General features: G+C 32.6%; 1 protein-coding gene across 1 annotated transcript in view; it reads left to right on the top strand.

Moving 5' to 3' along the window:
- PHEX (phosphate regulating endopeptidase X-linked) overlaps positions 1-23,501 on the top strand; it is a 278,269-nt gene that overhangs the window by 182,333 nt on the left and 72,435 nt on the right. The window contains exons 13-14 of the mRNA XM_074300930.1: positions 7,813-7,890; positions 20,549-20,652. Coding sequence (XP_074157031.1) covers positions 7,813-7,890; positions 20,549-20,652 — 182 coding nt within the window. The remainder of the gene's footprint in view (positions 1-7,812; positions 7,891-20,548; positions 20,653-23,501) is intronic.

The raw sequence follows: 23,501 nt of genomic DNA, 5'->3' as shown, positions 1-23,501 counted from the left end.
CTTCTTCCCTCCCTGCCTTCCCTCTCTCACTTTGCACACATTATTAATGCCACAAAGAGAACACCAATGAAAGTCTGATAATCAGATTTTGTCTCATACATAAGTGAATTGGGTGTTTTCTGAGATATTTCAAATTCCATTTTGGGAAGAGAATATAGGTCTAGTTCCAATTTTGATGTTTATTATAAAGAAAAAAAACATAACCATTTCAATGTGTAATTAATTGTAAGTAGCAGTACTAATTGCTACTTCTGTTCAGGTGCCTTAAGATCTGCAAAGCCTCTGTTTCTACCTTGTATGTATCTAGTGAGAGGGATGATACAAAAATGAGGGGGGGGGGACAGAAATGAAGATTGGAGATTGCCTGTAGTCATGTGGCTGGTGAGGTTTTCTTGTATCTGATACCTGGGCCACATCCCGTGTTCTCCCTTTACAACAAACAAAAAGACACACACATCCCTCCACATAAATTCCATTTGTAAACTGGTAACTCAACTGTTTTTATAGTTCTGGGTACAACGCTCACTGACTACTCAGGAAAACTGTCAACAATCCTAAAATTGCGATAGCCACACGTGTATTATATAGTTCTCCTGCTGTTTCAGGAGAACGAATGAAAAACTTTCACTTAAAATACGAATATCTTTCTACTTCCCATTTTCTTAGAAAACAGACTCATGGATGAGGAAAACATATATTGTTAGCCACTTGGGATAAAAAAATGAAAGGTTTTACTTCTCTCCCAGATTTTTTAAAGAAGTAAGTATAGAAAGAACATTGTCTATGTTAGATCTTTTTGACATATTGTTTAGGTTTGCTGATTTCCCCTCCATGTATTTCTTTTATTCTTTCTTCTAAAATTATTTCTTATAAGGAATAAATCTCAGAAGGATTTAAGGGAAATTCTAAGTAAGGAAAAAAACACAATGATATCAATATATATATTTTAAAAATAGAATAGAATGGTCTTAAAATAGCACATGACATTTTTTCTGTGGCTTTCTAAAGACCCTCAAGTCACAATCAGGAGGGTCTCTGCAGCAAGCCACAGTTCCATATTATACACACACACACACACACACACACACACACACACACACACACACACACACACACATATATTTAAAACATTAACATCATTATGACTTGTCTGCCCAGTGATAAGCCACATTTATGTTAATACTATTCCCATTGCCCTCCTCAACTCATTTCCTATCTCTATGATGTAAAGCATCATGCTTTTGTAAAGCAGGTAGAAAATAAATATGTGGAATTAAATTAAGTTTTTCATAGATTCATAATAAATCACTGCCATTCTTCTTACTCAGAAACGAAAATCTGATTTGTTTGATAACAATGTTACTGCAGTGTGGGATCTTGATAGCCCCAAAGGATATTAATGTTATGAAGGTTTGCATTAGTTCTCTAGCTAATTATTAGAAATACCATTAGCTGGGCTTAGAATGATAGATACTGAGCACAGTATTTAAATATCCAATCATTTGGTTGCCATTCCTTTTCTTTCAGAACCTCTTGCTGACATATATTCTGCTAGTATTGAATGATGTTTACTGCTTAGTATAGAACAGAGTCCATCAGTGAAAACTCAGTATGGGAAAGTCTAAGCAATTGTGTGTTTGCTTATTCCTTGAAAGTTGCCCTGCAAATTATTTCTAAAAGGGCAATCATTCATGAACTGTTGTATTTTGTTTCATGTGTTGGTTAAATTAAAAAAAAAAAAGTTAAGAGGCTCAATTATGTCGAAGCAACACTAAGGCTGTTTAATTAAGTGATTAAAGTGATCAAATTAAAATATATCCAAGACATTAGAGATTTACCTGCCTCGTTTAAATAGCCAAGTCAGTAAGAATTAAAACAAATGAGTTTTCCTGCTTGCTTTCTTGAAACTGCCTAATAGTAGATGGCTTTGAAAAACTGAAGTAATGCCTTTAAGTTACCCAGTCCTTCAAACAGTTCAGTCATCTGTATAAAAACAATATGCCATTGGGTTTCACACTACACAATAACTAAGATTTTTTTGGTAGCATATTAAAAAAATAATAAAGTGCCTTATAGAAAAATCTGGAAAAAAGGAACAATTGGAGAATTTTGCTCTTGTAATATACTCTATTTCAGTTTTCACTAACTGGTCTATTATTAGGAATCCTGGCTTAATTTTTGTTGCTCCAGAGTTCATCTGTTCTTCCTTATTCCTTAATCTAAGTAGGCTACAATGGTAATGTAGTAGAAAGAGTACTAGCTTTAGAAGATCTGGGTTCAAATCAAATTGCTATTACAATAATGGGAAGGGTATTGGTGATGGTTGAGTATTAGTGACTTAGAAAGTTTCACCTTTTAATGATATTATGTCAATTTCCTAATTTGTAAAATGCTAATGATAATACTTTTTAATTTCCTATCTTTTGGGAAGGGGACAAATGAGACAATCTATGAAAAACACTTTGTAGATCCTAATTTTTTTTTGTGTGTAGATGTCTGCTATTACTATTATTAGTAACAAATTAAAAATAAATGTAGAATTCTGTTTCTGATCTGGGCCTGAAAATGACCTCATTGATTGGCTAGAATCACCAATACCTGTGAACTAGGGTACATCCAAACCAAGTGGGCTGTTCAGCTGCCATAATTAATCTACTGGTATTAGTAGTGCACACCTTCAAGACCAAGCCTCTTATTCTGAAATCTCCAAGTTAGCCTACAGGTTCCTAGTGTCCTAGAATGTCAGAGTGAGAAGAGACTTAAGATATTATATGGTCCAGCTTCCTTATTTTATAGAAGGACTCCTCTTCCTGAATTCAAATCTGGTCTCAGACCATATTAGCTATGAGCACTTGAGTAAGCTATTTAACCATTTGCCTTAGTTTCCTCATCTATAAAATGAGCTGGAGACACAAATGACAAACCACTCCAATATCTTTGTCCCAAATTACAAAAATGGGGTCAAGGAGAATTGAACATGAATGAAAAAGAGCTGAATAATAACAAACTGAGGTCTAGCAAGGAAAAGTGACTTCTTCAAAGTCATGTAGTTAAGTTAGTTAACTGGCAGAATTGTGGCCATGAATCCAGACAGATCTTCTGAATCTTAGACCAGGTGTTTTTCCTGGTTAGATCAGGGATAATCCATCATAGCATAAAGTGTCTATGCATGACTTTTTTGGGGTCACTCCATTTTAACATTCTAAGTAGCATGTGCTTATGATCTTTCTTCTTTCTGTAGATCACCATTCCATCAGCTTGTGACAGCAGTAAGGTATAGCTTGAGTGCTATTAGATCAGTTGCATCCTAGAATCTTGTTAAAGATCCTGAGGTGCAGCTACTCTTTTAGAAGTCTTATGAATAAGGGATAGATATTTATTCAGTAGTTAGAAAAGAAAGAAAAATATTTTAATCAATCTCATGAACACATTATGAAATCTTATTTTTACTAGAGATATTATATACTCATTTATGTGAAATCTGAGCATGAATATTTCTAACATGGAGCCACCTGAAGTGACTGCCGAAGCCTGAAGAAATTTGAAGAGTTGAAGAAACTTTGCTGCCTAGTGATCTACTATTTCATGATGTACGTTAGTTTCTTCTTCTTTGGGCCTTATTTTCTTCATCTATAACTTTAGGGATTTGTTTTAAATTGTTTCTATAGTCGTTTTAAACTCTCACATTCTAGAATTTTATGAACCTGTGGGTTATTAGGGTTTACTGAAAGCAGTGTGGTTTCAATATTATCATCTCCTCCTTTACCTATCTCACTTGAAGATGTGAACCTTCTTGGCAAGGTAAATCTTTCTATATATTCAAGTGATCCCGTTTCATCCCATCTTCTCTTGCAGATTTCCCCTTTTTGTCATCCCAATACTCTCAATAATCTTTGATCACTCCCTATGTATTGCATATATATGCATATTTCCCATAAATCTCCATGTCTCTCCCATCCTCAAAAAACTTTCACCTGATTTGTCCATCCCTGTTAGGTATAGTCCTATATTTCTTTTCCCTTTCATGACCAAATTTGAGAAGGCTGGTGAAAGTATTTCTATTTTTTTTCCTCTCCCTCTCTTTTAAACTATATAACTTGGCTTCTTGACCATATCATTTGACTGAAATAGCTTATTCCAAAACTGCCAGTGATATCTTAATTGTCAAATCTAATGATTGCTTTTCAATCCTCATCCTTCTTGACATTTCTGTATTCTTTGACATTATCTTAATACATTCTTGGGTCTCTTCCTAACAGTCTGACCATTCCTTTTCAATTTCTTTTGCTGGATCCTTATTCACATCAAGTCATCTAAGTCTATGTCCAGCTAAGGCTCTCTTCTTTCTTCTCTTTTCCTCCATTCTCTTTTTCTTGGTGATTTCATAAGTTCCCATGGATTCAATTATCATCTCATAAAATGATTTTCAGATTTGTTTGTCTGAGCCTAACCTTTTCCTGACTCCCAATCTCATTTCTCCAATTGCCTATTGGATATCTCAAACTGGAGATTCCATAGACATCTTAATCTCAATATGTGAACAATTGAACTCATTATCTTTCTCTCCTAAGTTCTCTCTTCTTCATAAATTCCCTGTTACTACCAAGGATACCACCATCCTCTTAGTCCCTTGGGGTTGTAATCTAGGTGTCATCCTCAGTTCTTCTATCCTTTTCACTCACCATATTCAATAAGTTGTCAAGTCTACCTTTGTAACATCTCTTATATATGTCCCATTCTACCCGCTAAAATTGTTATTACCATAATATTGACCATCATCATCATTTCATGTCTGAATCATGTTGGGAGAGAAAAATCAGAATAAAAGGGAAAAATCATGGGAGAAAAAAAAAGGAAGTGAACATAGCATGTGTTAATTTACATTCAATCTTCATAGTTCTTTTTCTGGATGTAGATGGCATTTTCTATCCAAAGTCTATTGATATTGTCTTAGACTTTGCCAGTATTCTTATATCCCTATATATATTCCCTCTGCATACTCTACAGTCTAATGACAGTGGCCTTTCAACTGAACATTTTCACTGGATATTCCCCAGGTCTGCAGTTCTCTTCTCATATCTAACTTCTGACTTTCTTCAAATCTTAACAAAAATCCTACCTTCTGCACATTTTTGGACTTAGTCATTTGTATGTTGTCTCCTCCATTAGACTGTTGATAATATGGACTAATTTTTGCCTTTCTTTGTATTCCCAGTGCTTAGTATAGTGCCTGTACATAGAAGGTGCTTTAAAATGCTTATTGAATAAATGGAGAAGTAAAAGAATATTAGATTTGGAATCAGAAGACCTGGGTTCAAATTGTCAGATGATTTGTGTTTTATTGTGCAAATCACTTTCCCTCAGTGGGCCTCAGTTTCCTCATCTGTCAACCACATAAAAATATAATTGTTATTATTATTAATTATAATTATTATAGCTATATGTTATATATTATAAATATTGATATTATTATAAATATTATACATATTGAAAAGCAATCATTAGATTTGGCAATTGAATTGAATATTTAGAAGACTGGATTTACTTTTATATATTTATATGTTTTTGTATTTTCACTGGGACCTATAGGATATTATAGGAGCCTACAAAAGTCTATTAGTCCACCAGAAATTTTATATAACAAAGAGAAGACAAGAATCCCATAGGATAAAAAAAGCTAGGAAAAAAACCAAACAAATAAAACCCTTATAACGAATATTTATAATTAAGCAAACTTACTTAAACTTCCACAATTGTTTAAGTCTGAAAATTCATGCCTCATTCTGTACCTTTAGTCTATCCCTTCTCTAGTAATCCTCTGGAATCATAGTTGATCATTACATTGATCAGAGTCCTTAAGTCTTTGAAAGTTGTTTGCCTTTATGATGCAGTTATCATAGAAATTTTTATCTGGTTGTTCTCATTTCATCTTGCATTAATTCATCCACATCTTCCCAGGTTTCTCTGAACCCATCCCTTTCATCATTTATTATAGCACAACAATACTCTATTACTTTCACATACCATATTTTGTTTAAATATTCTCTAATTGATGGCACCCCCTTATTCTCTAATTCTTTCCTATGACAAAAAGAACAGCTATAAAGAATTCTGTACTAATGGGTTATCTTACTGATCTTTTGGGGGCAAAATAGTTTCATTGTATACTTACATATGTTTATAGCAAGTTATTAAGAGATTATGATTTTTCCATGAGTACTCACATATGTGACCTAGGTTGGAACCAAAACATCTTCACCCACTGTGGATGATCCACTGAATGTGATGAATAAAGGGTCAAATCATGAAGAACTCAAGTTATTATGCATTTCTTGGATGATGGGAGAGGTGAGGAGAGACTTAATATTTATGCCCACACATGAATTATACGAATTTTCTTGATGAATTTCTTGCTTCCTTACATGTCATAACAATGCAAAAAGGGTTATGTGATTTACAAGGACTGTGCAGAATGTGATATATTCTTTGCAACTTGAAATAGTACAGAGTACTTAGAGTAGGCCTCCCAGAGGGGGTGATGAAAATGCACATTATAATTCATCAGCATGCTCCAAAAGAATCACGATCTTCAGGAATTTTGTATTTATGTCCCAACTTTTATTTTTACTTTTGGATTTTTATCTATTGCTACTGTTATGCAGGTTGGTGCTAAGGGAGAAGCTATAAATGTGATAAAAATATAATGGTAAATTCTCAGTATATTGGAGCCTGTAAAAGGAAGAAGCTGAAGGAGTTTTCTCCTGAGGTTTCTTATAGGCTAAATCCTAGGAACTAATGTTTGAAAATAGGACAGAAAGCTCTTATGTCAAGGTGTTCATGGAGATTACTGCAGTATTTTGAAAGACAGAATTTGATCTATGTAATGTCTGAGTCTGTGTAATAGTAACTTGTACTCTAACTAGGTTCTGTGGTCATGAAAAAAAATCCCAATTGATGTTTGAATTTTAAATCTCCTTGCTTTATTGTTTACTGCTGCCATTTGCTGTTTGCATTATGTAGCAACATTAGGTCAATTTTTTTCTTCATCTTTACTAATAAAGAGTGAACAGTAAAGGAAGTGAACAGAACTCAGAGATTCTGTGTTGCATTTTCATTGAAGCAAAAACTGATATCCCCCACTAAGTACAAGGGGATAGATTTCCTACTATCTTAATTCCATCTCTTCTGATCTTAATATGAATTGGCTATTGGTGGGATAAAAGGTTTCAAGGATGCTATTATTTAAAATAGATGCTATTTAATATCTCATTTTGTAAATAAGATCAGTTTTAAATGAATCACATTGCTTATTCAATATGTTCATAATATTTTAAGACTTTGTTTTGGATCTCATGGGATCTTGGATGAGCTACTTCTTTCTGAGACTTGATTATCTCATCTACGAAATGATGTAATTGGATTTGATGACTTTGAAGTCCTTTTCAATTCTACCATCTTGCGAGTCTATATTTCAGTGTATTTGGGAGTTCTTCACTCTGAGTAAGGTTTTAGGAGGCTGGTGAGAATCTTATAATATTCACTGAGTTGTGTGGAAACTCACAAACTTAATGACCACATTGTCAAGTTTTAATAAGTTCTCACTAAACATGTTTAAGTCTAGTGTTTACTACAAATTTCCTCATTAATATTAATTTATACTTTTGAATATTAAGGGGCTATTCCTATATAAAGAATGATGAAATTCCTTAAAATTTTCAGATGAAAGTCACCATTTTGAGTACATTGCACTTTTTATTACAGATGATTTAAATGATCAAATTCTGTCTTTCTTTTTCTCTCTCCTTTTTCAAGGCAAGAGCTGTTCTGGCAAAGGTTGGCTATCCCAAGTTTATAATGAATGATACTTATGTTAATGAAGACCTCAAAGCAGTAAGTGTTAAATTTACTGTATTTTTTCCTGGCAAGTTTTGCTGGTTTTATTTCTTTCAACTAACCCAAGTCCAAGCAATTAAGTGTGGTTGTGCCAGAAAGCACTGACATTTAATTCATTATTTGGCTTGATAGAAGATGAAATTTGCCAAACAAACTTAGATCAACCTCAAAATCAAGGAAGTGTCAATATGAAGGCAGAGCTAAGTGGGTACCATGAAACACAATTGGCATGTTTTCACCTAATTTAATCATTAAAATTAAATATGTCCAATATTTCACAAAATAGGTCCTGTCTAATTTAGCCAGATAATCATATGGACTTTTTAAACAATTTTTTTCTTATTTGTGTCATCATATTGAATTAACTGTGATTAATCTGTCCCTAGAGAGAGAGTATCATTAAACTTTATGGGTGTTTTGGCAACGTAAGTGTATATATGTCTCAGTAACTCAATATCATTAATGTATAGTACATTATACAGGGCTTATGGAAGAAAAGACATTATTATTTTTAACTGATTTTTTGGGGGGGAAGAGGATTTGTGCCCATCACTATCACATCAATAAATTTATAGCCCCTGTCATTGCTTATTTTATATATAAATTTCTGTAGTTTTATAAAAGTTATGATCTTATCACTCACTTGATTTCTACTAAAGACAATGACTCTTTTCCAAAACCCTTATGAATTATTTAATAATAATAAAAGATACTTTTGAAGTTAGTATAATTTTTGAGGTAAAATTTAGAATTTTCTTCTTGTGAGATGGTAGTGTTTATCTTTTAGGTCAAAAGTTTTAGCTTTTTTAAAACCAAAAAGTAAGAGCAGGTAGATGGCACAGTGGATACTATCGCATATGCTCCTAGAATAAGGAGGACCAGAGTCAAATCCAGATTCAGATACTTAACACGTATTAGCTTTGTGACCCTGGGAAAGTCACTTAACCCCAATCGCCTTGCAAAAAAACCAAAACAAAAAACCAGAAAGGTAAGAAACTATCCAGGAATCTTTGGAGGGTACATTGAAAACCAACTTTGAGATCACATTGAAATCCCTCATCTCCTACATAAGAAAACTGAGTGCTAGAAAGATTGATTAATCTTTCCAAGAGCACAGATCTAGTAGATGGAAGAGCTGGGATTCAAACCCAGTTCCTCTAATTTAAAATCTAGGGCTTTGTTCATTGCACCACAAGATGTCAGAGGCAAAGGATTTATTGGATTTAATTAAGAATTTTCTCTACTGTGCTCCCAGATGGGCAATACAAAGTATCTCTCTGATTGCATTGGATGACAGTAAAATAGACTTCCCAAATCCTCAAACTTGGCTCTCTTTAAGAAATGCCTTTGTGAAAGAGTTTATATAATTGAGCCCTTTTATATCATGGCTCACTAGTACACATTGATTTGGATATGCCGCAGGTCAGATCATTTCACCTGAAACACCAGTACATATTGGAAAAGACGAAAATAATGCAGCTAGCCCATCAGGTGGGTATTAGTCCTCTTTTCCAGCATGGGGTTCAACTCAATACAACAAATATTTATTCAGTGCTTACTATTTTCCTAGGACTATATACCTGGATGGTAGTGGAAGTACACTGCTCTAGTCTTCTTGGGGGGTGGAGGTGGGGAAAGGATAATTGATAGTAGAATCAATGACAAATTCATGACTACTTTTGCAAACTATATTGGTTCTCATCATAATCTCATAGATTTAGAGCTGAAAGGGATCTTAGAAGTCATCTAGTATAATATTCTCATTTTGATGATCAGGAAACTCAAGCACAGAGAGGTTCTGTGACTCCACTGAAGTCCAATAGGAGACAGAATTAGGAATTGAAGCTAAGAGTTCTTGAACGCCAAATCCAGAGCCAATTCAGTTCTACTACATTGTTTCTTCTCTTAGCTGTTCCAAGAAGAAAAGCATAATGTTAAATAAGAAAAAAATTTGTGCACCTTGCTGAAGGGTGAATTGGGATGAAAAAATATAGTCTAGTTTAATTTTTTTTAAAGAAATGTTTCAGATTGTGGCAGATAATAGCACAGTGGATAGAGCATTGGTCCTACTTATTAGCTATGTGACCCTAAGCAAGTCACTTAACCCCAATTGCTTCCAAAAAATAAAAAAAGAAATATTTTTGGTAAATGTATTTGGTACATATTGTTATTAAGGACAAGCTTATGTTGCCCATAAGCATTTAAATCGAAGAATATTTAAAAATAAAAACTAAGAGTAAACTAAAATTAGAAAGAAGCAGAATATTGGAGTAAATAAAGAGTCAACTTCCAAACTAGGTTTGAGTCCTGCTTCTGACACATTCTAGTTGTGTGATTCTGGGCAATTAATTTAAGCTTTCAGTGAACTCAGCTAGTGGGTTTCAAACATTTTGGTCTCAGAACAATTTAGAAATGAATATTAGAATGTGAAATTATCTTTAGTTTTATCTTCACGTCTTGGAGATTCTCAGTGTTCTCTGAACCATATTTTGAGAACTGATACTCTCAACGATTCTCTAATTTTGCATCTTGTAGAGAAGGTGTTGATCTGGATTGATAGAAGGAGTTCCTTTACCTGGGAGTCCCCCATACAGAAGAACTTGCAGATCTAGTCACCACTCCTAATTTTTAAAAAGGCTTCAGTAGGTGTTTTGGAAATAAGAAATCCCTTCTCCTTCTTCACTTTTTATAACATTAACATTTTCAGATTTAATTTCTGAGCATGACTTAAAATGAATCAATTTGGAATTGAGAGACATTTTGCAATAACAATGCTTTATTTGTTTTATTATACTCACTCTTTTAAAAAAAGAACATTTATAGTCTTTTAATATCTTTTAGTGAGACTTACTACATTTCTTTTCACTTATTATGTCTTTGTAACCCCTGAGGGTAATAGTTTTATTTTTCCATTTAATCTTTGGCATTTTGCTATTGGCATCTAGATTGAGATTTCCAAGAAGGGAAGCTCCTTGTTACACTGAATTTTGTGATGTTGTTGGCTGTTGCCTAGGAAATGGGCTGAGTTTACAATTAGCTTCACAAAGGTCATTCAATTGAAAAGTTGAAAGATGAGATTGATTGAAAGTCATTACCAATTTGGCTTGGATTTTTCAATAATAACTGAATGACAGAAACTCTTTAAAACAATTGTACTTTGCAGCATTTAAGCAATAATTTGTTGTAGATTATTGGTGACTTCAGAGAATTATTATGGTAAATATGTAACAAAGTTTGGGAAAAATACCTTGAAGATGATATATCCTAAGTAACTAAAAGTTTCCTATAGTTTCTATATTTTATGATTCTACTTTATTCAAGTGGAAGATTTACAATAACTCTAGTGAAATGGGTCATCTCTTATGCACAATGGAATAAACCCCCAAAATAAATTAAGGAAAATGTAAGACAATTGAGAAAAACTACAAAGTTCATTATTAACCACCTCTTCTATCCTCATATCCAACCTGTTTCCAATGCCTGTTGACTTTATCTTTTACAATATCTCTCACATATGTTCATTTATCTACTCTAACATTTCTACATGATGGCAGTTTCTCATAGGTCATGCTTGGACTGTTGAGATAGTTTGATGACTTGTTATCCTTACTCTTCTTACTATCTTAGTCTTTCTCCACTCCAGTCCATCCTTCACATAGTGGCCAAATTAATCTTCCTCTAGGTCAGATCTAATCAGGTTATCTCTTTTCTTCTCCCAAACATTGGTTTTTACCAATTGGCAGACTCTCTCAGATCTACCTATTTTGGTATGGCATTGCCTCCACACCATGACAAAGTATTAGAGTTAAATACTTTCATGGAGGGAAATAACCTTTAATTTTAAATATAGGAAGTCCAGGAATAGACTTTTAAAAGTCAGAATAATATTTCCTCCCTCTTTCCACCCTAGTTATTTGAATATCTTTATAGTAATGTCAGCTTTATCCAGAAAAGAAGAACCTTTCATGGAAATCATTGTGTTTTTAACTGCTAAAGATTAAATTTGTAGCAAATTGATCAAGATGGAAGATTAGACATTTTCTCTGATCCTCTTAATGTCTCTAAAATAGAAATTATATATAAAAGATAAAGTACCTTCAACTGTTTTCATCATATAGGACATCTAGAATCCAAGGGAAAGTTTAAAAAATCTCACCAAATTAAAATAACCCATGAATTAATGCTTTGAGCTCACTCAGCATCTCTCTTTCATATTTTTGTTTGCTGCCAGCAGCAAGTCTACACTAGCAAATCCAAAGATCCAACATATGGAACCACAAAAAAAGAAAAGTTAAACAAAAAGATGGGCTCCCAAATCTTGGTCACATTTCTCTCTATTGCTAGGGAAATCCTGACTCTAGTTTGCAGAAGTTTGCTCAATTGTGAGAAACAGACAAGGTTGATGCTCTGGCAATGTTCTAGGTGAAGATTGCTGGGCCACATAGCCAATACCCCATCAGGCAGTAGTATTACTGCAAAATATTACTGCAGATGTGGGAAAATAACAAAAGAAGCAGAACATGTGTCTAAAATAGAGCTTAACATCACATCACATATCCATTCCCCTTTTTGGAGCCTAAACTACAGAAATAAACTCTATTGCATCAGTAAGGTAGCTCTCTACTGGTGCTGGACCAGAGAACTGAGGAATAAGGAGAATGGGACAAAACCAGACAAAGTTCCTGTGTGTGTGTGTGTGTGTGTGTGTGTGTGTGTGTGTGTGTGTGTGAAGAAAAGAGTTCAATATTCAGTAGGATCAGTTTTGTGTACACCTTCTCCATCCCAAATTACTTGGGGCAAACAATTATCTTAGGGAGCCAGGACTTGACCAACATGAGAAAAGATTTAGAGTCTTTGATATTCAGTACTCAAGGAAACAATTATCAGAAGGGAGGGTATCAGAAAGTGAGCAATAGGAACAAATGAGGAAGGAAAAAAATCCTCTTCTCAGGAAGAAAAAAATCTCAAAGTCTTTGAACATAAACAGATAAATCAACAGGGAAAATTTTAACATCAGGAGGAAATATGGTTTCCAGATCTAGTAAATGAGTTTAAGCATCTATGAATAAATACTTCAACACAAAGAAAAGTGATGCAACACTTGGAGAAATAGAATGCCCTGTGGAATTTGAGAAGGATATGGAATCAAAAGATGCTGTTGAGAGATTTAAAAGAGAAATTTAAATTATGAGAGCTGAATTTAAGTCCCACACAGAAAAATAATGATTTGAATAGGGAAAAAACATGGATTCTGAAATCATAAATCTCTCTAAAGAAACAAGAGAGAAAATAATAGAATGGGGATATAATACAGAGAGTTAAGAGATAATCTAGAATAAAGGAAACAAAAGACAATACCATTAAAAGAAAATATAAATTGATATCTATACAGAACATACTGATTTCAAAGATGGGTATTCAGAGGTAACCTAAGGATCTAAAAAATACAACAGGACAAAACAAAAACAAAAAGAAGACTTCAATATCATAATGTGGAGAATAATAGAAAAGAACTTCCCAGAACTTCTTAACATAGAAAATGAAATAATACCAATCAAAAGAATTGATAGATTGCCTCAAAAAGAAAAAAATAAAGACATAAACTCCAACTCACAACTTGTTAAGGCAGTCAGAGGTAAGTGATTTGCCCAGGGTCACACAATAAATGCCAAGTAATTGCTAAATTTTATAATTAATTTCAGAAGTAACAAGTTCTGCAAGCAAACAGAAGAAAGATATATAAATACAAATGAAAGTAAATTCAAACAACTCAAGACTATTCCTCACTCATCAGAAAAATGCAAGAGGTAATTAAATAACCATGGAACCCAGAATGACTTACCCTAAAAAGAAGGATAATAAAGATGTATTTGAAACATTTTTAGAAAGAATACTAAATCTGAAAAGATTATTTAGTTTTTGACTATCCCAAACAACAAAAATGCCAGAGGGATGAATGAATGCAGTGACAGCAATAGAGAGACAACAGAGAGACCAAATCAGAGTCATCTTTCTAAGTGTACATAAAGAGAAAAGGATGAAGACAAATGTCAAGGTGTAGGTAATAATGAAGAAGTGGATAGGGGGCATTATGGACAGAATCTGGGGACACTGTCTATAGGCATACTATTTTTTGGTGGTACTATATTACAAAATGGGAGGATAAATGAAAGAATGGAACAAGAGATAGAGAGGAGTTGTGATATACACTATTCATCTCAAGTGCTTTCAATGAAGGGAAGGTGATCCTGTAATGTTAGGAACCTGAAAGGGAATGGATGAGAAGTAAGGGACAGAGTAAAGAAGATAGGGACAGAAAGAGAGAGACCTTGCTTTGATAGTGAGAAGAGGTTCTACTGGAAACTGTTCCTATGAGTGAAGAGGGATATAATGTGTAAGGAAATGTAGACATTGTGCTGAGTGTGGTCAGGGGTATTTGATGTTTGAAAAAAATCACTTATTCTATCTTGGGAGTGTGGAGGGTTTGTACTCTTGGGATCAAATGGCACCTGGAATAATCGGAGGGCATGAACACTCCATGGACACATGGAGGGGATTTTGGGGATAAATGAAGAAAAGAAAGTAAATAATGGTAGGGTATAGATCAATGGTGAACTTATAATCAATAATGTGATTCTAGTACAGTCCTTTCATGGAGTAGTGTCTTTTCTCTCACAGGAATTGACTTTGTTCTGGAAGTCAAACAAAATGGAAAAAAGGGCATCAGTGGGGCAAGTTCTATAAGGCAGTGATAGAGTTTGCTTAGAAAGGAGCGACTAGAATGGATACCTTGGATTCTTTAATTGCATGAGAAATAGAGAGACTAGATAATTACAATTGAACTAGAGAATGTGGATCTAGGTAAACAGAAGAGGACAATGAAGAAAATGAGGAAAATTCTCTTTGGGAAGGAGCATGAAGAATGTAATTTTTAGAAATAATGAAGAAGACTAATTGAATAGGACAAGAGGAAAAAGAAACTTACTGGAATGAGAAAAAAAAGGGAGAAGAATTAGATGACAAGTTAAAAATCAAGAAATTAAAAGCAAGTAATAAGTGAAACACTAAAGGTAAAGGAGTAGTTTAAGGGAGGGGAGGATCAGAAGAAAGGCCCTCTTAAAAGAGAATGAACTAAAATAATTGAAAAAAATAGTACTGTGTTTACCAGAGAAGAGAGAAAAACATAACTTGAGAAAAACCCCAATATTAGAGACAAATGGAAAAAAATATAAACATGATGCTTGTAACTTTAAATGTAAATGGATTAACAATTCAATAAAACAAAAAAAAAATAGATTGGATAAGGAAAAAAAAACACCTTACAATATGTTGCTTACAAAAAACCCACACTCTACAATATGTTGCTTACAAATTTAAAAAATAAAGACATACACAAAATGAAATTTAAAGAATGAAGAAAAATACTATGCATAAAGTATGTCCAAAAAAGCAGGAGTATCAATTGTACTATTTGAAAAGTCAAAAACATTAAATAAAATGGATAAACAAAGAAACTACTTTATGATGGAAATAACTATAAACAAGTCAATATTAGCAATAATCTTATATGTTCTAAATATCTTAGTATCTAAATTCATAAAGAAAACATTAAGCTACAAGAGCATATAGACTAACATAAAAGTGAAAAGAGACTTCAATATCCTTCTCGCAGTTCTGTATAAATTTAATGAAAAGATAAACAAAAGGAAAAACATGAAACAGAACTTCTGGAAAAACTGGAGTTTAAAGATATGTAATCTTTATAATGGTATGAAAAAGAATATACATATTTTCTAACATCTTAAAAACAGAGAGCCTACAAATAAATCAACCTAAAATAAACACAAAAGAGGAGATACTAAAAATCAGAGAAACCCCTTAGAAATGATAAATTAAGCTATAATATTATTCTTTAACCAATCAGATCTACTAATCTGATTAAAAATAATAAATTAGAAAATCAAATCAATGAACCAAGTAAATGAGCAAAATGACATAACCAGATGAAATAAAAACATAAGAGAACTATACAGTTATATGTAAGCAAAAAGAAATAGAGGAATATCTTCAAAAATATAAAATATCTAGTTATTGGAAGGCCAAAAAGAGATTTTAAGGAATCTAATCTCATAAAATGAAATAAGTCTTGCTTTAAGGGAACTAATAATAATGGTAATAAAAGCCAAAATTTATGTGAAAAAAATGTATGATACTGTGCTAAGCATTTTACAATTTTTATCTCATTTGATTTTTACAATAACTCTGAGAAGTAGATTTTATTATCATCTTCATATTAAAATGAAGAAAGTTAGGCAACAGAGATGAAGTGACTTTCCCAGTATCACTTAGCTAGTAAATATCTAAAGTTAGATTTGAATTCAAGTTTTCCTGACTTCAGACCTACATATGTATTTACACACACACACACACACACACACACACACACACACACACACACACACACACATTCTATAGAGCAAGAAATACCCATTGTGCATTTAGCTGCCTAATGAAATTCTACCAAAAGGGTTGAGGGGATCAATCACCACCACCCCACACCTTACCACTACCACCACTGCCTCCTTCTGGATTTACTGGAGAATTCTATAAAACTTTGATCAAACAAATGGTACTTCACAAAGGATTCTCTGAGGAATCATTGAGGAAGATAGCATTTGAAATGTCTGAAATGTAGTTGGAGATGCAAGACAGAAGGTTAGCAGATAGATTGGAACTAAATAGGTAGATCTGAGAATCATCAATATAAACATGGTAATAAAATACAAGGGAACCGATGAGATCACCAAGAAAAGTAATGCAGAGGTAGAAGAGAAGAGGATCCTGGAGCATTGAGGGATACCAATAGATTAGTGATACAAATATAAGAATTGTGAAATATTCTCAAGCACATGAAGAAATTAGTATTCTAAAATCATAATTAAGAAGAGAAAACATCAAAACAATCCTGAGGTTTTACTTCACATTCTGAAAATTGGTAAAGATGATAAAATATGGCAATCATTAATATTGTAAAGGTTTGAGGAAAGATAGGCTTACCAAAACAGTTTAGTGGAGCTGTGAAATGATACAACCATTTTGAAAAGCAATTTAGAATTATATAACTAAAGTCACTAAGCTGTTCATATCTTTCGAACCTAAGACTGCATTACTAACCTTAATCCCCAAGGAAGCTATCAATAGAAAGTCCCCATGTATACTACATTATTTTTAGTAGCATTTTTTGCAATAACAACAAATTGGAAAATATTATATTTTAAACATAAAAAATATAAATATAGAATATAAAAATTATATTATCAATTGGAGAATGGCTATTCAAGGTATGACACAAATATAATATAATATTATTATGTCATAAGAAATACATATGTTTACAAAAAATCATGTAGAGATGTATGGGGCAGTGAAGAATCAAAAAAACAACATACACAATAACTATCACAATGTGAATAGAAAGAGCAATCACACACCAACAAATCAGATGTGAATGTAACAAAATTATAAAAAACAAACAACAGTCTAGAGGTATGAGAGCATCCCTAATGCACTGAATTGTGAAAATGTAAGGTTTATAGGTAGCACACATTACACATATTTTTGTATCTTTTCAATGTACTATTCAATTACATTGATTTAATAATAAAATAATATTTGTTACATGGGATATTGCTCTAGGATGGGAAGGATTATGGAAATGTCTGATGATATTAGAGGCAGAAGACGTTAACAGAAATTAATTTAAAACACTCTGAGAATAGGATTATTTTAATGAAGAATAAATATGTTTGCATATAATCTTTTGTCATATAAATAGCAAATGAACATTTATCATAAATATAAACATTTCAAATAATCAGATTTGTTTCTCTGTATTTTGACTTATTTACATTTTTATTTGTGACTGAAAAGTAAATTAGTTGGTTATAAAACATCTTTTAAGACATGTCATAGCAGGGTATTTTTCCAACTGATGTTCAAAATGGGAATATTACATTGCTCCTTGATCCAGAAGCACCATCTGAATCATCAAAGAAAGATCAAATTGTATTTAATAGAATTTTAAGTGTTTTATCATTAAAACTAATTTATTGCATTCTCATTCTTTGAAGATCTTGAATCAAAATGTCATGTATGTAGTAACCATTACATAAAAGAAATAGCAAACTAACCCTGCATTAACCATGTGAGTTAGGAATAAAGGGAGAAATATGGGCACTAGTATATTATTTTGACCTTGAATCTTTTAGCAAAACTTAGAAAATATTTTTTAATTTGATAATTGTTTGAGTTAACTAAAATTATGTTTTTATATTTCAGGTATCCAACAGATTAATTCCTGTAATTTATAGGAAACAGGTTCTTTTTAATTTGCTCAGCAAAAAAGCAGCCCATAGTCAACAATTAGATGGATAGAGCCTGTTAGATAGGTGAGGACCAGAAACTAGTCAAGATTTAGTGACCATTGTTTCTAGGTTGAAAGTACATTGGCATATTGAATTAATAGTATCTGATCTTTGAATGCTAATGGCTTCTCTTTCTTTGGTGGTAACATATATATAAAGTATCTAAAAATATTGAACTTTTAATCTCCTATTGTAAGAAAAATATTTATTATCTACACACTGACACAATAACTTCTTTATAAATATAGGTTGACAATTCAGCTTACCAAATGTGACCAATATGTTCTATATTCTTCTACTAGGAGCTGGATTATTGAGATGAAATATGACTCCTTCCATTAAAGAGCTAATATTCTAATAAAAGTTATAATATATATAGAAATAGATGTAATAAAAAACAACATGTGATAAATGCAATGGGAGGTGGAAAGAGCAAATATTAGTTATTTGCCACGTGCTAGGAATTACGATTAATGTTTTACAAATATCTCACTTGCTCTCACAAACACATCATGATTTAGGTGCCAATATTATCTCCAAATTGAGGCAGACAAAATTAAGTGGCTTGCCTAATGTCACACAACTTAGTAAATGTCTGAGGCTGGATTTGTACTCAGGCTTTCCTGACTCCAGGCCTATGGTGCTATGTAGCCACCCCTCTTTGGAGACATCCAAAGTGCTAACAATTTGAGGAGGGGTACTTTTTGTCATCATTCATTTTTCTTTGCCACAGTTTTTATTCTTCTAACCTGGGAGGATTGTTAGAATGAATAATAAGTAAAATGTTCATAAAATACTTTGTCATTCTTGAGAACTTTTGTGGATTATTTTCTAAACAGAGATAATGATATTCTTTCCTAAAACATTTATACTTTTGTAACTTCTTCCAATGATAATCCAGGGAGGAGTTCCTAGTACAATAAAACAACTATGTAGTTTAATTTTTATTATTTAATATTTTAAAAGTGAATTATCTTCTAGCAAATTGCATCAGAAAAGTTAATTGAAAGTAAAATTGAAGGGTAATTGAAATATTGGCACAGCCTATTATAAGTTGAAAATAACCATTTGCCTTATGCCACTGATTCTTTTGCTTTTTAGACTATTATTTTAGTTTATTATGTGTGTGTATGTGTGTATGTGTGTGTTTGTTGATTCAATATATACATGAAAACATGGAATAAATAAAACATAGACACAGCTCTTATTGCTGATTTCTGCAGACCAAATATGAGTTAGAGCTTGAGAGTTTTGGGGCTAATGAAGTTCTTGGTCATTCTTGGTGACTCAATATGGAATGGCACTTTGGGGATTGATGAAGCCATCGACTTTTGTTTGTTGATGAAATCGCCAAGAGATATTGGTAACTGAGAAAATCAGATAACTTGATGGGCTTTTAAAAAGGGAAAAGATTCTCTCCATTTCTTTCTCTTTCTTGGAATGTCCAGGGAGTATCATGTAGCCTTGGGACTTCCCATGAGTATTGGGAGGAAACAGTTCATTCTTAGGATAAGCTGTATTTATCTTCTTGCCTATGGAAAATTTTCTCCCTCTCTCTCTTCCCTTCCATCTCTCCCAAATAGTAAGCAATCTGATATAGATTACACATGTATAATTAAACATATTAGGAGAAAATCCTGTTTAGATGCATTCATTTTCTGATTTTTCTAGAGTAAACAGTAATTAACATTATCTCTCCCCAGTTGCACAATTTAAAAAAAAATGAAATTGTCTTTTGGAGTTAATGGCCAAATCCAAAAGAAATTCTTCATTTGGGGATGGGATGGGAGATATTATTTTACTATTATAGAAACACTAAATTTGTTTTGGCTCTTTTATTCCCTTCATCCACTAATGCTATTTGCTGAAATGGATGGCAATATTTTGGTGAAATGGATTATGATGAAAAAGATGCATATTACTGAAAAATAGGATACTGCAATTCACATATTTTGGTAGAGTCCAAGTATTTCTGCAAGGCATACAGACTGAAAACAAATAACTATTTGTTTTTGAAGATCAAAGTACATTTTTCAGTTATAAAGGAAATGAAATATATTGTACATTTCAGCAGCTTCTGTTTTCTACTGTGATTTGGAAATCACCAAATTATTTTTTGAATATTTCTTTAAAAAACCCCAAACAAAGTCCATGAAAAATATTGGAATATATATATATATATATCTGTTGTCTTCACTTTGAACAATGATGATTATGATTTTTTTCCTCAGATGAAATTTTCAGAAAGTGATTATTTCGGCAATGTTTTACAAACTCGCAAGTATTTAGCACAATCTGATTTCTTCTGGCTAAGAAAAGAAGTCCCAAAAACAGAGTGAGTAAAAAAAAAGTTATATATATTTTGACACATACATAATATGTATATGTAAATTGAAAGGCTAAGATGGGTGGGAAGAGATGGAAGAAAACAAGTGTTGAAACTGTGACCTTTAAAACTAAAAATGTATGATAGCAATTTTCACAATGCAGTTAAAGTTGAGTTGTGATATTTTACCCCAAAGCTCTAGAAATTAGAACTTTTGTTATTTAACAAAATCCGTTCTGATTTAGTAATCGCCTGCAATATTATTAACAGACTTTGAAAGATTAAAAAGCAAATATTACAGTTGCCTCTGATTTTAGCTAAGCAGAATCAATCAAGAAGGGAAAATAAGGCTTTCTCTCAATCTGTAAAGTAGAAAGATTCAAAAGACTTTGAGAAATAATAAAAAATTGAAGAAATAAGTTTAAGAGGTTAGAGGTGATTCTAGAAAATAATAGAACAATTTGAAAGGATTTATGAATTTCTAGGAAATGATGAAGATGTTGTTAGAGTTACTTCCAATTGTAATGTTTTCCTCATTTTTGTAGTATCTGACCTCCTTGACCTCCATTATTTAGAAGAGTGTCAGGAAGCCTGTATTATTTTGTACATGAGCTGGACTAGATATTTCTGAAGTTCTTAATGAGTCAAAAATACAGTGATTTGGTGATAGAGGGGGCAAGCAGATCAGATCTTTGCCTCAGGACCAGACTGATCTCAGATTTGATCACTAGTGCTAAGATTATCTTTTGACAATCTAGATACATCTTTGATATTACTTTGAGAACTTTTGTTCTGTCTCAACACTGATTGATTTCCTAAGTTTTAGTCCTCAAATCATATTTTTTCCTACTGATCTTCCCCATAGATTGTGAGGCCCTTTTTGCTCTTTTAGTATTCTCATCACTTAGAAAATAGTACTTAGCACATAGTAGATACTTCTTAAATGTTGTTTGTTTAATTAATATCTTTGGACTCCAGATCTTCTATTCTGATTCTCTGGCTTCCAAAATGTCCATTTAGGGTCCTTTAATCTCTTGCTTAACTAAACCTAGATGTCTGTCTGATTCTACCAGTTGGTTTTGGCTTCTTTTCCTTCCACCTCACAATATTAACAAAGATCTATGAAATTATTTTGCCTGAATCACATGGGGAACAGAATAAATTTGGAAGATGAATAGTTTTCTCCATAATTTAAAACTGTAATTTTTATAGATTTCAAGCAAAAAGGTAGTTTCACAAATTCTCGAATTTAGCAGATAAATGGATTAACAAACCTATCCTTTGCTAAACTGGCCTCTTTTCCTCATTGTTTCTCCTTGGTCCTTTCATTGTATTATCTCTGTCCTGGATTCAGCCCTTTTATTCTTCCATCTTGACTCCACCAAATTGATCCAGAGGCAACTTGAGATTTAAATTTCTATTAGGAATATTTATTTGCCTGATTAAGTTTAAATAAATGTGGTAGTTTTTGGTAGTTTGTAGTATCCCACCATAATATCCTAGAGAACCAAATTTTTTTAATTCATTAGGCATTTCCTTTGTCTAATATGTTAGATAATATGTTTTAAACAATATTTAATTTCAATGCCTTTACGAATGTTATTTGTAAAGAAATGTAATCAGTTTCTTATATAGTTAATCATACCTCCAAATTATAGACAATATGATTTATTTTAATAATAATAATGATGGGTGAGGGTATAGTGGTTATTTAGCAGTTATGTTTGTGGTACTTAGCATTTGATAGTCCAAAGACAATTCTATTCTGCATGTGAAATTTTTAAAAAATTGCCTCTTTATTCAAAGCTTGGGATTTTATATATACGTGTGATTCTTTCCTTCTGTCTAAGCAGGGTATACTACTTTGCTCTGCCTTCTCCCAGATCCTCTGCTCAAAATGAGCCTATTTACTGGTTTAGACAGTAAATCACTGACCCTGAGCAGGCAGTCCTAGCATGCCATTCATTTCTGAGACATCTGTCTAGAACTGACATAGGTGAAGCCTGTAGGATCATTCTGTTTATAGAGAGAATACTCTTGGGTATTGGTGCCTGTGTATGTTAAATGTGGAGTTTGGATGGATGTCCAGGGTCTTTCCATCCCTGCAATAAAACCTTGCATGTTTACATGAACCAGTGTCCAATGCCAGAGTTAGGGAATCAGATATATCAGTCATGCATTTTTAAGTGCAAAATTAATAGAGGTAGACTAAGCATGCTGAAGGGGGTTGCTTATTTTTTATCAATGACTTCATGTAAAAGAGGTAGAGAAAAAGGACGTCCATATCAAACTGAGAATTCTGTAGTTATCATAATAAGATTAGAGAGAGAATGATAAACTTTTTTTTTCAGGCCAGAGAGATAGCTGATTCTCACCTAGCTAGAAATCAAGACTTCCTTCTGTCTTGCTGCTTCTTAACAATTGGCTACATTCTACAATGTTTTAAATTTTCAGTAAAAAGTAATCAGTTTATTAGTGTGTGTATGTGAAGACTACAAATATTTCTAAATATGCCATCTTTGACATAATTTGGTAACATATAAAATATCTATTTTGTCTTTAAATTATGACATATTTACATCTGTGAATATGTTTTCTTCTCTTCTAAACAGTGATAATATTCTACTTGAAATAATTACCTTGCAGTCTTTTACAGGGAAAACACTTTATAATCATAAAGTAAGCTATTTTTATTTTACTTAAAACTTAATATTGAATAGCTAATTAAAATCTAGTATATACTACTTACATGTAGCTGAACTACATGTTCAGCTACTTTAATAATTTTCAGTCTTTTTTTCCCCCTAAGTCCTACTTAGGATTCTTTGCCCCTTTAATTTCATTGATTTTTCCTTTTA

Source organism: Sminthopsis crassicaudata, chromosome 3 (assembly GCF_048593235.1).
Source record: "Sminthopsis crassicaudata isolate SCR6 chromosome 3, ASM4859323v1, whole genome shotgun sequence".
Taxonomy (NCBI): Eukaryota; Metazoa; Chordata; class Mammalia; order Dasyuromorphia; family Dasyuridae; genus Sminthopsis; species Sminthopsis crassicaudata.
This window is presented reverse-complemented; position numbering and strand designations above follow the sequence as displayed.